The sequence below is a fragment of the Eschrichtius robustus genome, chromosome 12 (genome assembly GCF_028021215.1).
Source record: "Eschrichtius robustus isolate mEscRob2 chromosome 12, mEscRob2.pri, whole genome shotgun sequence".
Taxonomy (NCBI): Eukaryota; Metazoa; Chordata; class Mammalia; order Artiodactyla; family Eschrichtiidae; genus Eschrichtius; species Eschrichtius robustus.
Genome location: NC_090835.1, coordinates 39,303,730 through 39,317,540, shown reverse-complemented (window position 1 = coordinate 39,317,540; position 13,811 = coordinate 39,303,730). Strand labels below are relative to the sequence as shown.

Genomic DNA, 13,811 nt, shown 5'->3' with positions numbered 1-13,811 from the left:
AATGTGAGATGTATTTCTGTATGCCTAAGAGTGGATTGCTGGGTTGTAGAATATGCACACAATTCGTCATTTAGTACTTTTTGCTAAACCTTCTAAAGTCACTATACCAGTTTATAATGCCCCATCAGCAGGGTCCAACACCTCTACAACACTTGACACTGTCTTTTTCATATAACCATTCTGGGGGATGTGCAGAAGCACTGCATTATGGTTTAATTTGCCATTTCTGGATGACTGCTGAGGTTGAGCACCTCCCCATATGCTCACTAGCCACACGGTAGCCTCTTTTTTTTTTTTAATTTATTTTAATTTATTTATTTTTGGCTGTGTTGGGTCTTCGTTGCTGCATGTGGGCTTTCTCTAGTTGCGGAGAGTGGGGGCTACTCTTTGTTGCAGTGTGCAGCCTTCTCATTGCGGTGGCTTCTCTTTTTGCAGAGCATGGGCTCTAGGTGCACGGGCTTCAGTAGTTATGGCATGAGGGCTCAGTAGTTGTGGCTTGCCGGCTGTAGAGTGCAGGCTCAGTAGTTGTGGCGCACAGGCTCAGCTGCTCCGCGGCATGTGGGATCTTCCCGGACCAGGGCTCGAACCCGTGTTCCCTGCATTGGCTGGCAGATTCTTAACCACTGTGCCACCAGGGAAGTCCGGTAGCCTCTTTCTTAAAGTGACTGTTATAGGTTTTCTTGCCCTTTTTTCTAGAAGGGGTGTCTGACTTTTTCTTACTGACATTAAGGGGTTTCTTTGAAATTCTGGATATAAACAATCTGTCAGACATACGTATTGCAAATACCTTTCTCACTCTGTGGCTTGCCTTTCCACTCTTTTGGAACAGTCCTGAATTTAAAAGTCATCCACTCGGGCTTCCCTGGTGGCGCAGTGGTTGAGAATCCACCTGCCAATGCAGGGGACACAGGGTGGAGCCCTGGTCCAGGAAGATCCCACATGCCACAGAGCAACTAAGCCCGTGAGCCACAACTACTGAGCCTGCGCTCTAGAGCCCACGTGCCACAACTACTGCAGCCCGCGCACCTAGAGCCCTTGCTCCACAACAAGAGAAGCCACTGCAATGAGAAGCCTGCGCACCACAACGAAGAGTAGCCCCCACTCGCCACTAGAAAGAAGCCCGCACACAGCAACGAAGACCCAACACAGCCAAAAATAAAAATAAATAAATTTATTAAAAAAAAAAAAAACCTTAAGGAAAAAAAAAAGTTATCCACTCTATCCATGTCCTCCGCTATGGTTTGTGGTGCTGTGTCTCGTGTAAAAAATCTTTGCTTACTCAAAAGTCATAAAGTCCTTGCTTTCCTGGTCAACGGAACACTTCACTAGTTGTATACTCTCCCTTGCACCTTCTGGATTTTACTGCCTGCTCCTGGACGCTAACACTACTTCCCTGAAGAGGTTTTCAAAGAGGAGCTCTGTGTAGAAAACTTTCTAAAGTCATCTATGCCAGAGAAAATTATCTTTACATTCAGATAACAGTTTAGCAGGTTTTAAAATTCTAGTTTTAAAGTTATCTTACTTTGGGACTTCCTTGGTGGTCCAGTGAGTAAGACTCCGCACTCCCAATGCAGGGGGCCCGGGTCTGATCCCTGGTTGGGGAACTAGATCCCGCACGCATGCCGCAACTAAGAGCCTGCGTGCCACAACTAAGAGCCGTGTGCTGCAACTAAAGATCCCGTGTGTTTGGGCTTCCCTGGTAGCACAGTGGTTAAGAATCCACCTGCCAACGCAGGAGACATGGGTTTGAGCCCTGGTCCGGGAAGACCCCACATGCCGTGGAGCAACTGAGCCCGTGCGCCACAACTACTGAACCCAGCGCACCCTAGAGCCCGTGCTCCGCAACAAGAGAGGCCACTGCAGTGAGAAGCCCGCATGCCGCAAAGAAGAGTAGCCTCCACTCGCCGCAACTAGCGTGCAGCAATGAAGACCCAACACAGCCAAAAATAAATAAATAAATTTAAATAAATAAATAAATAAATAATAAAGATCCCATGTGTCACAACTAAGACCTGGCACAGCCTAAATAAATATTTAAAGTTTTCTTACTTTGATACTGAAAAAGTATCTCCTAGGTCCATTGTGGCTGTTGGGAAGTTTGATATTAATCTGCTTCCCACCGTGACTTTCTCTTTCAAACAGATTTGACGTTTTCCCTATATCTTTGTTGTTAAATTTCAATCTAACGTGTCTTGGTGTGGGCTTTGTTTTTTCTGTCGTGTTTAGCATTCTTTACGTTTAAGATGTATTCTCTTTTATGATTTCTGAGAAACTCTTGGTCATTATTTCTTCTAACATTTTCTTCTCCTTGTCTGTCATTTCCTCTCTGCTCCTAAGATTCCTATTATCTGGACACTGACATTTCTACTCCCATCCTCCACAGCACTTTTCTTCTATTATCTTCCACCTCCTTAACCCCTAGAATTCTTCAACCTGACCTTCTGACTTCTACACTCAAGTCTTGAGCTACATCCATTCTGCTACTCAACCCAGCCCCTGAATTCTCTGTTCCCACGTAGGTATCTCCTTGTTCCTGTTTCATGTACCCATTTCCTCTTTTTCTTTAGGATTTCCATTATGCTTCTTCCATCCTCCTAAGCAGCTGGGAATATGAATTCTGCTCCAACTAGCACAACCTGTCAATTTGTCACTTTCCTTTAATTCTGACTATACTTGCCAGCTTCTCGTGGCTCCCCATGAGCCGTTCACCAGGTGAGATCACCCCGTTCCTCACTCACCACACCCCTCAAATGAGCTCCCCACCTCATGGAAAGGCAAAGATGGAAGCTAGAGTCTCAGAAGGATCACAGGCCGACCGCCCCAGCATCTCTTGGGCCTCATCCCCTCAGCCCTCCTGTCATTCCTCCAAGCACCAGTCATAACAAACTCCTGCTGGCCTTCAACCAGGCCTGCTCTGCCTCAGGACTTCTCCATCTGCTGTCACCTCCGCCTCACAAAGCTGTTCTCCACACCACACTCACTGCTGATTCCCTCGCCTCCTCCATGACCATGTTCAAATGGTACCTCAGTGGGGCCTCCCCATCAGCCTGTTTAAATATGCCCAAAGCCTTAGCACTTGCTAATTTTCTTCCCTGATTTTTTCCCACAGTACTTGTAAATCTTCAGACGTGTATTTTTTAAATTTATTTATTTTCTGCTCCTTGAGGATAGAGACTTTGTTTTGTTTATTGCTGTATCCTTGGCATCTAGAACAGTGTCCGGCACTACTGAGGGAGTAGGGAGGCGAATGTGCCTTAGGACTTCTGCTCTGAGCTCATTCACCATTGGACACCCTCTACCAGGAGACTCAAACCTTCAGGGCATCTCAATGAGGCACTGCTCTTTTCCAAAAGCTGCTTCCCTTCACTGGAATCTCTTAGGCCTGAGGGTATGGAAGGGATGGGGAAAAGCAACAGTAGGAAGAGAAAAAGGCACAACTGAAAACAGTCTCCCTTGGCCAGTACGCACAGGCTCTTCCACTCCAAGCTGTCAACCCTACCTCACTGACTAGAATCCAAGCACCTTCTCCCAAGGGGGTTGTCGCAGTTTTTATGTTATTTTCTCTTGGTTCTGTGGCATTTCCATTCCAAGAAGGGAGTCAGAAGGCTGGGCTACTATATTTGTCTCCTATGGCTGCTGTCACAAATTACCACAAACTTAGTGGCTTAAACAACACAAATTTATTATCTTACGGTTTTGGACGTCCAAAGTCCAAAATTCTTCTCACTGAGCTAAATCAAGGTGTGGGCAGAGCTGTGTTCCTTGGTGGGGGCTCTAGGGACTTCTAGAGGCTGCCCACCTTCCCTGGCTCATGGCCAGTCAAGTCTTTCTCACACTTCACCACTCTGACTCTGCTTCTGCCCTCACATCTGACTCTCCTGTCTCCCTCTTTCATTTATAAGGACCCTCATGATTATACTGGGCCTACCCAGATAATCCAGGATAATCTCCCCATCTCAAGATCCTTAATCACATCAGCAAAGTCCCTTTTGCCATGTAACCTAACATATTTACAGGTTCTGGGGATTAGGACATGGACTCTGGGGAGGGACATGATCATTATTCTGCCTACCATAGCTATTTTGTCATCTTCTCAGGAACTGGTGACCAGAGTTTCTTAAACTGAAGTCCATGGCTAGGCTTCAGGGTGCCTGTAAAACCCTTGAGATTATTGGCAAAATGTTGCGTCTTCCTGCATGTTTCTTGAGAGAGAGCTCAGAGCTTTCATAATTTTCAAAAGAGCTAAGAGCCCATTACTACAAAACAGTCACGGTTCAGGGCCTGACTGAGGGAAGAAAGCAAAGACCAACACTGTCCCCATTACTACTGGAACACAGACACGATTCCCCCATCTTATACCATAAGAAAAATTCAACACTTCTTTCTGTCTCCTTCTCAGAACATGCATTAACTTCACACCACACATGAACATCTCCTGAGACACAGGTGCCTGGAGCCCCAGTTAAGGAGCAGATTAATTCCCCCAGCGAATGACGAGGACAACAATGAGAAACAGGCCCTTGGGTAAAGAGTGGGATGGCATCAAACTATTACCTTTAAGTCATGCAAGACCCCATGCCTGAGCCCTCTTCTCTTCCATCAAAGCCTCTAACTATAGGTGGAGAAAATAAATGCCCTTGACAGAGACAAAGCCACCTCTTGGCAGAGCAGATTCTGGCCCAGATCCTGGCCCCTTCTCTTCTCCTTTCATTCTCAACAAGCAGAGGCTCACTGCCTTGTTCACACACCTGACAGCTTCCCCTGAGATGGGTGCCCAGCATGCTGCTTACCAAAAGCCAGGATTATAGACTCCGGATACATAATCGAATATGTTTTCATCTGATTTAGAATTTTATTTTCTTAGCACAAGTAACTGCCTTAGGAAACAGTGTCTCTCTTACACCTGTGTGCCCAGCTGCAGGGAGAAAAAGTCCACTTACTTTGACTGCAGGGTCTGCCTTGGCCACGTGCCATCTTCATTTTGGGGCTCAATTACTAGCACCTGAGTGAAAGGGGAAACCATATTAGGAATGTGCAAACCATCTCACTGTTGACATGCTCAGAACCAAAAGATACCTGTTCACACACCCTGGGCAGAGCTGTCTGCTGGGGCATGCCTTGGGCCCTCCTACCTGACCCTGGTACAGCCCAGCATCCTGCACAGTGTTGTCTAGCTTGCTCAACTGGTCGTAGGTGTTGCTCATGTATTTGTTCCACAGCCGTGTCTCACGGTCCGCAGGGATGTTGAACAGCTTCCGCATTTCCTTCTCAATGGTTGCTGGGGACAGGCAGAAACATCACTCAGGGCTTTCTCCAGAAGCAAGGCCAGCAACAGCCATGGCAAGCTAATGCTCATCCTCTGTCCTTTTCAGATGGTCACTGGATGCTCTGGATCAAAACTTCTGACCGACCTCAGCCCCTTGGTGACTCCTAAGGCAAACATCTTCCATGGGCATCCTCTTGCACTCATACAACCAAAAATTGTCCCTATGCTTCCCATTCTTTAATGATGTGGGTCCCCATTTTTAGCACAGAAGCAACATGGAAAAGTCAGAAAACTTATCTTTGGAGTGAAAGATAGATTTGGTTTCAAATGCTAGCTTTGCTGTTTTCTCACTGAGATTTCTGAATAAGTGACATTAATCTCTCTGAATCTGCATTTTTTCGCCCTTATTACCATATGTTAAGTGGGCAGAGATCATGCCCAGTGTTTTATACAATATGATTCCCAGGCTTAGCTGTACACAAGAATACCCTGGGGAGCAGGCTCCCAGGTCAGGACTGGTAACCACAACACGAGATTATCTGGGTAACAAGTCTGAAGAGGGTGCCCCAGCTTCCCTCTCATTAGTCACAATGCCCTGCACTCTCACTGGATACCTGGAACTCCAGCCCAGCTACTCACCGATGGTGTCTGCCTTGCTGAAATGGCAACTCAGCACATTGGTGGGGTCACTGTTCTCACAAAGCTTCAATTCCAGCAAATACACCTCTACCTTGCAGTGCTTGACAAACAGGCCATGCTCTACAACCTGTGAACAAGAGGCACGGGTGAAGGAGCAGTGGTTCCACACCAGGGCAGTCTTGGAAGCAACATGTCTCATCAGTGGCAAAAGGCAGAATTCACATGATAATCAGTTTCCCTAAGTGATCGGGGGGTCAGAAGTACAGATTTTTAAAGCCACTGGCATCTGTCCTAGTTTAAAAACCTTACTTCCACTCATTAGGGCCAACCAAGAGCATCTGGATGGAACCAGAGCTGGCAACAACAGTGCACAACAGGAAAGTCATTGTTCATCTCTTAGTAGGGATCATGATGCCTCCCTTGCAGGGTCTGTAGAATTAGAGGCCTAGAGAATACAGTTAAAGCCCTTGGCAGCACGCTCGCCACATGGCAGGACTGTGGGCAGGAGCGGACATCTGCGGGAGGCCGGCATGCCCCTAACCATTTGATACCTAACCCCTCTTGGAGTCCCAGGTTTCAAGCTGGAGAAAGAAGGTAGTTCTGGCCCTGAAGAGCAACTCTTAGGAGCTTGGCCTCAGGACTGCAGCCCTTTCCTACTCTGCTAAGAAGGGAAACTAAACACCAGGCAGAGTAAGAAATTTACCCAATGCCTACATATCAACAGTCATGTGGACTCCTGTGATGTCCCCATCCAATGGGATAAGCAAACAACTGTGGGAATCAGGCTGGTGGTATTCTCACCAGTCCTGTCTACCAGAGGGGCTAACAATCTGAGTTTCTCCCAGGGCCTGCCTTCCCTCAAGAGACTCTTCTCTCGGATATAAACACCTGTTTTCCGAGGTACTCAACAGTGTGACCAGAGATTCTTAAGCACAGGGGGAGGGACTTCGTGGGTGGGGCAGTGGTTAAGAATCTGCCTGCCAATGCAGGGGACACGGGTTCGATCCCTGGTCCAGGAAGATTCCCACATGCCACGGAGCAACTAAGCCTGTACACCACAACTACTGAGCCCGCGAGCCACAACTACTGAAGCCCACACGCCTAGAGCCTGTGCTCCACAACAAGAGAAGCCACCACAATGAGAAGCCCGCGCACCTCAACGAAGAGTAGCCCCCGCTCACCGCAACTAGAGAAAAGCCCACGCGCGGCAATGAAGACCCAACACAGCCAAAAATAAACAAAAAACAAACAAACAAACAAAAAAGCACAGGGGGAAAAGCAATATCAGAAAGGTTAAGTTAAACAAGAAGCAGTGCATTACTGTATATCCATATGACCCCAAGTGAACTTTCTCTCATAGAACCTTCCAGAATGTGCTCTCACTGCACTGCTGGACATATCCCAAGCCACTGGGCAGCTGTGATGTCTGGAGGCCTCCACTCAACTTCTTAGGTATGGCCAGTACCCCAGGAAACCAATACCAGTCAGTGTCAGGGAGCACTCACAGACACTGACCAGCAGGTGTAACAATTCATGTACTCACTTTTCTGACAATGGGCCGCTGGCCTTCTACACAGCCATACCAGTTTAGTAACTTATTCCAGGCCTCGGCTGGGACCAATACATAGTCCAATTCGTCAATTAAATGTTCTTTCAAGGTCTGACTCTCAGGATCTGAAAAAGGAAAACAGCACATAGCTCACTGCTCTTCTCCCCAGAAATGTTTGTTTTACATGATTCTTATATACTTTTCAGAAACACGAAAAGCATTTATAGGAACAAGTACAAAATTCCAAAATTCTGTCACCGGCCATAACACAGAGCAGACCTGGAGTCTTTAGTCATGCTTTCTGAACATTTTATGAGGAACTTGTATTTCTTCCATAGTAGGAGGGAGAATGAAAGAGAAAAGAGAAAAACTCCAATTTACACTTTCAAAGTGCTTCCAGATTCCACAATTAAAATTGTTTACTACGAACATTTAACGTAATATTCTGCTTAGTGAAACTGCATTTTAAGGTCAGATATCATCTCCCTTTGAAAGATTTACTAAGAAAGCAAACAAACAAACCATTGAAGTTAAATTTATTTTACCAAGAGTCATTCAGCATTCTTAGTTTTCAACACTCCAAGTGAAAACTCAGCTGGACACCAGCCATGTGGAGGGAGAACACCTTTAACATGCTAAGCATCCATCTTACACCCCACACGGAGGCAACATGACTGTGAGTCAGAAAAGGACATCCATGGTCTGAAACATACTCTCTCAATGGAGGACCAAGGGACTGGATCAAGGGAAGACTAATCATCTCCCATCAAGGAAGCCTCCCTGCTAAGCCTGTGCCCATCTACACCCACTCCCGCAGTAGTGGAAGCCACTATTCTCCGCCAGACAAATGAAGCCATGAAGCCGGGGAAGCAAAAAGTACCCACAATGGTGCAACTCATCTGTAATTCAAGGCAGACAATGTTAAAAACAAAAACCAAAAACAGCATGCACAAGGTGACCAGGGCTTCCTATCACATCTCCCACCAGTTTACACCCTACCCCATGAGGTCTTCTGCCCTTCCTCAGGGCGAGTTTCAGATCTGATCCACCTCTGCCTTTTTCATTTCCAAGGAAAAAGGAAAGGAACTAAACAGCCTTGGAGAACAGGAATACCAAGGTGAGAAGGATGAATGGAAAAACAAAATGTGGTATATACACACAGTGGGATATCATTCAGCCTTTAAAAAAAAGAAATTCTGACATGCCGTTAACATGGATAAACCTTGAGGACATTATGCTAAATGAAATAAGCCAGTCACAGAAAAACAAATACTGTATGATTCCACTTACGTTAGGTACCTAGAATAGTCAGACACAGAGACAGAAAGTAGAATGGTGGTTGCCAGGGGCTTGCGGGGGAAGGAGATTGGAAATACTGTTTAATGAGTATGGAGTTTCAGTTTTGTAAGATAAAAAAGTTCTGGAGATGGGTTGTGCAACAATGTGAATATACTTTACACTACTGAACACTTAAAAATATGCAGATGGTAAATTTTATGTGTATTTTACCGTAATTTAAAAGAAAAAAAAAAAAGTGGCTCCTTCTCACTGATAAGCCAACCACCTTCCACACCAGCTCTGGCATGATTAATACTGATCGACCACCCCTTTTCTATTCAGCAACAGAAGGATGGCACAGGGGTAGTACTTATCAGTCTACTTGAAACAAGAGCTTCTGAAAAAAACTGACACCTAAACTCCAAGGTTTTCTCTGATTTGCAAATTAAAACTCATAAAGGTTATTCACTTGTCTTACTTGGAGACATACACCTTCATTTCTAACACTAAGCACTATGCAGACCTGGCCACGCATACTGTGCCAAACAGCAGCCAGAAACCTTAAAATGTGGGAAAGGAACCGAGAGCTTTTAGCATCATCAACCCCAAGTACATCAATTCTTACAAGGCTTTCTCCTCTGGGGCTCAGTGACAATTTTCTCAAAATGTCATTCTTATGACACTATAGGGCAAACACAGGAACTTAACTGGAATTTTCAATGCAGTTCACTATTTTCACTTAAAACTGGATCAGTCTAAGGGCAGCGTGCTAAAAATCACACATGAGTTTTACAAAAAGGATTTAGGCTCTGCAAATTTCTCCAACAGAGGCAAATAAAGGCAAAAAAGGAGAGCACAGTTTGGTCTAAGCATTGGGATTCCAAATATACAGCAGGGGCACAGGTGGAAATAAGAGAGGGGTGCTCTGCAGACAACATTAGCAAGTTGCCCTACCCCCTCCTCCCTACATGTTCAAGAGCCCCTTCTAGGTCATTCCCCATTCTAGGGTCATTCCATGACCCTAGGCGGAAGGCAGCCAGACTGGGGCCAGAGATACACCATTCCCACACTGTCAGTGTTCCAGGGTCTGAACGGAATGTACTTCTCACTTCCCAAGCACACAACAAATGTTTTGAACCTAAGCCAGGTGACATCAAATTGGAAGACCGCAGAAGGAATGCTTGTCCTTAGCTGAAGGTCAGGCAAAATTACTTCAGAGGGTCCCTCCAGCTCTAGCGTTCTCATCACCAATACTATTAAAAGCCTTAAGAATTCTCCTTCTAAAAAAAAAAGAGGGAAAACGACAAAGTGCAAACACAATGCAATTATCCTTTGGGGTAACTTCATGGTATACTGCCACCATCTGACTTACATCAGTAAACAAAGCCTATGACATTATTGTCATTCAGACCTCCCCTAAAACAAGGTGTATGCTGAAGCACTGCTTTTTTTTTTTTTTCCACTGCTCATTTTTAAAAACACCCAGGTAGTGTTATGTACTTGAATCAAGCCTCAAAAGCCTCATGCACTGTCTGCCTTCCTGCTGCCCTGATTGTGGGCCCAGGCAACAGATCACCTCTGTCCTGGTTGCAAGGGAGTCTAAAGCCAGGCAGAACAAAGCCTAGGAAAGGCCAATTGCCATTTCTGTGCATCTAAAGGTGCAAGCCAAGCTCAGGTGTGTCATACATCACTTTTTCAGTCATTTCTTCCATTGGGAGCTGACTGTGATCATAACTCTACTAACCTTCCACCTCCCCTTACACTACTTCTATGACAAACACGGCCATCACAGGAATGCTTGATGAATGTTGACAGGTCTACAATTTGTTTCACTGCAAAGGCAACACAGAAAATTCTGGTTCCCAAATTTCAGATTCCAGATGCCATTTCAAAATGATATCCTATTTCTTTCCATTCAATACACTAATCTAAAATCTGAAATCTCTAGCAGAACTAATTTGCAAAAGAGAGAGACAGGCAGACAGAAATTTAAAATGCTAGAAGCACACTCTTACCAAGAGCAGTTAATTTAGGGAAAAAAAAAGCAGCTTAACTTCTCCATGAGGGTCTGCATAGACTTCTGCTATAGACACAAGTCAAGGACACTTGTTTCTATCCCCTCACAGTAGGAAAGTCAGGTTCACAATATCCATGTTACAGATAAACATGACCTCAGGTCACGACCCAGGTGGACATTTCAGTTAGATAAGCAACAGGATACTGCACCTGAAAAGAGTCCGGAGTTATCTATCGGGCCAGGAAACAGATTATGTTCACCCACACTGTACATATCCCAGCTGTCGAAGCCCACATACTTCTTCCACTGCTTGAACCACCGGCTGTCAATAAGATACCTAGAGACAGACAAAAATTTACTGTACCAGACAAGCTGAGCTTGTAAGTTTCTGCAGCTGCTCCCTCAATTTTTTTATGGTCCTCCCACTTGGGAAGCAAGCAACCCCCACTAAAAAACACACTTTCAAGAGCAGGAGCAGGACCAGGCCCTGCATGGCACAGTGAGCCTGGCCCAAGGCAGGCATCCATTAAGTGAAATGATTGTTGAAAGAATCCATAAATGAAAGGAAGGAAATGACTGGCTTCAAAATGCTTGTTTAAAGAAATTCTTTCTATGGGGAAAACCTTGTTTGCTAATGACCATGTCATTAATTTCATAATGATCTTTGTAGAGGTCCTTGTCCAGGCAGACAGTTTGGTTACACTGCTTTGCTTGATGTGAACAGCAGTAAAACAATTTTCTTTCTAAAAATGAGATAATAACATCACACACTTCAGTTTTCCTTTGAGGACCAAACGAGATATCAAAAAATGTGTTTGTGTGTGTATATATATATATATGTGTGTGTGTATATATATATACACACACACACATACATGTACACATGTATACATATAGACACACACATATATACATATAATATTGTCTTGGCGTGTTTATCTTGTCAAAAAAGCATTAAGTTGATCTGGTTATATTTTAGAAGTATCACCATGCTGTTTTACAATTAAGACAGAAGGAGGGGAAAACCTCTGTAGGGGAACAAAGCACAACAATTATATTGGTGAGTCCTTCAAATTTTACAACCAACACACTTCAGAGGAGATCAGGCAGCTTCCCCAAGGCCACAAGGATCCATAAGTATATCCAAATCTCTAAAATGCTCTTTCCCCTCCAAACACTTTTAGTGTGTGATTTTAGTCTATGTGAAACTTCCTCTGCTTCTGCTGAGTATTCTTCATGTGCCACCACTACTCAGGATATCATCTAAAAGTACTTCTCCCTGCCCTGCCTTTCACAGCCTGGCTAGCTCAAGAACACTGTAAAGACTAAATTCTTCCTAATCTCAATGCTTCCCTTCCCTGCTCAATTCCTCTGTCACTATAAGGGGCATTATCACCACTACCATAGTTTCTTAAAGAGGGTTGATCAATCATATTCAATGCAAAGACAAGCCCCAGTTTTCTGCTCCCACACAATAATACCACCCAGGAATCTCTTCACTAGTGGAAGTTCTGTCCCTTCTACTAGACAATTTATTAAGAAAAACTTCCTGACTCAGACTTGCTCTTCTAAATCCTGGTCTTTTAATCCTCTTTTTAGTTAGGCTCTACGCTACCCGCCTCTCCCACTCCGAAATGCTGCCGCCACAATTATTTTTGACATCTGCTACCAAAATAACCTGGGGCTCTCAGACATTTGTTCAGCCTCTGACCTTGACGTCTGTTTGGCAGTTTACAAGTTACAAGTATCTACTTCGGATCTACGCCTCAACCAACTGAAAGAAGGAGCGCCAAATATCGCTACCCTGGTTTTAATGGTAAGGAATCAGGGTCTGTGAGGTGTGGACGCCTTCGCCCAAAGTCACAAAGCGAGTCATCAAAGGTAAAGGACTCTCCTAAACCTGAAGGTCCCCGTGAGCGTTCCGCTTCTGTCCACCCCGTAGCCCTAGCCTCCGCCGGATCCGCCCCCTGGGGCTCCGAATGGACCGGGACGACCCTCAGCTCCACCCACGCTTTCCCAGAGGTAATCTAGGGCTCCCTCCCCTAAAGGGTGGGGGTGAAGCCACTCTCTCAGGATCACTAACATCGCCCCCACCTGGCCCCTGCCCAAGCCGGGAAAGAGGGGCCGGACCTGAGAGTCCGAGCGCCAGCCCCTGGCGCTGTGGGGCGGAAAGGCGGGCCCGGCGCTCACCACTGCGCCCCTCGTTGGAGCGTGGTCCTCATCAAGGCCCCGAGCTCGGATTTCTGGGTCTCCGCATCCGGTCGCTCACGGCAGCCCCCGCCTTCCGCCATCTCGTCCGTGTCCCCGACCCTGCCGGCCCGGACATCCGCCTCGCGCACAGCGTGCTGCGGTCCGCGCCCACGCACGCACGCACGCATGTGCGCACGCCCAAGCCCCTCCCTTCGTCGCGGCCCGCAGCGCCTGCCAGCCTCTGCCTTTCCAACACCCACGACGCGCCGCCCCTCTCCGGCCCGTGCGCGGTGGAGCGCGGAGGGGGGCCGGAAGAGGAGGCGGCGCGGAGATGAAGCCGCTGCTTCCTCCGCCCGGCAGGTCTCGCCGCCTGGTGGCCGGCTGGCACCCCTTTTCCTGTCCAGCCCGGCGATCTCAAGGAGTCAGACCGCAGGCCCTACGACCCTTCCGGCACCCCCTTCCGGCCAGCGGTGTTATCCTGGTCTTAAATAAACGCAGCGCCAGGTGCGAGGAGCCCTGGAACTAGATTTTCTTGTTTTCACTCCGGCCAGTCCGCTTTCAGCAGAGACCTTAAGCAAGTCTTTAGCTGCCCAAACGTGGGCTCCAGGTCCCTGTCCGGGACACCCTACAGGGATTTTGGAGAGTGCCAGGTGCACCAGCGCTTTGGGACCGGGACTCGACCGTGTGGCCTAGTCATTAGCAATCGTGTCCGTCTGGAAGCCAGAATCACCCGGCCCAGGCTGAATTCCACAAGCCCTCCACTGAGCTAGCTGCTTACTTTGTCAGGGAGGCAGGCAGCCACAGAGGGGCGATAGCAATGGGGGTGGGAGGAGAGGACTAGGTGTATTCTCCACATTAGATGTCCAGGCTGC

The 13,811-nt window shown here is 46.7% G+C and overlaps 1 protein-coding gene across 6 annotated transcripts in view; it reads right to left on the bottom strand.

The window, feature by feature from the left end:
• Positions 1–13,073, bottom strand: part of USP4 (ubiquitin specific peptidase 4) — a 48,523-nt gene extending 35,450 nt beyond the window's left edge. For 4 of the 6 annotated variants that reach the window (XR_011075594.1, XM_068556877.1, XM_068556878.1 and 1 more), the window contains exons 1-6: positions 12,940–13,073; positions 10,959–11,086; positions 7,449–7,579; positions 5,906–6,032; positions 5,133–5,278; positions 4,941–5,002 (exon numbers count right to left, since the gene is read on the bottom strand). Coding sequence is in view for 5 of the 6 variants with exons in the window: in XM_068556877.1 (XP_068412978.1) it covers positions 4,941–5,002; positions 5,133–5,278; positions 5,906–6,032; positions 7,449–7,579; positions 10,959–11,086; positions 12,940–13,040 (695 nt within the window). In the remaining variant the exon portion in view is untranslated. Of the gene's footprint in view, positions 1–4,940; positions 5,003–5,088; positions 5,279–5,905; positions 6,033–7,448; positions 7,580–10,958; positions 11,087–12,939 lie in introns of those variants that run through there. The other 2 variants (XM_068556881.1, XM_068556880.1) reach the window with 2 other exon arrangements.
• Positions 13,074–13,811: the final 738 nt, after the last annotated feature.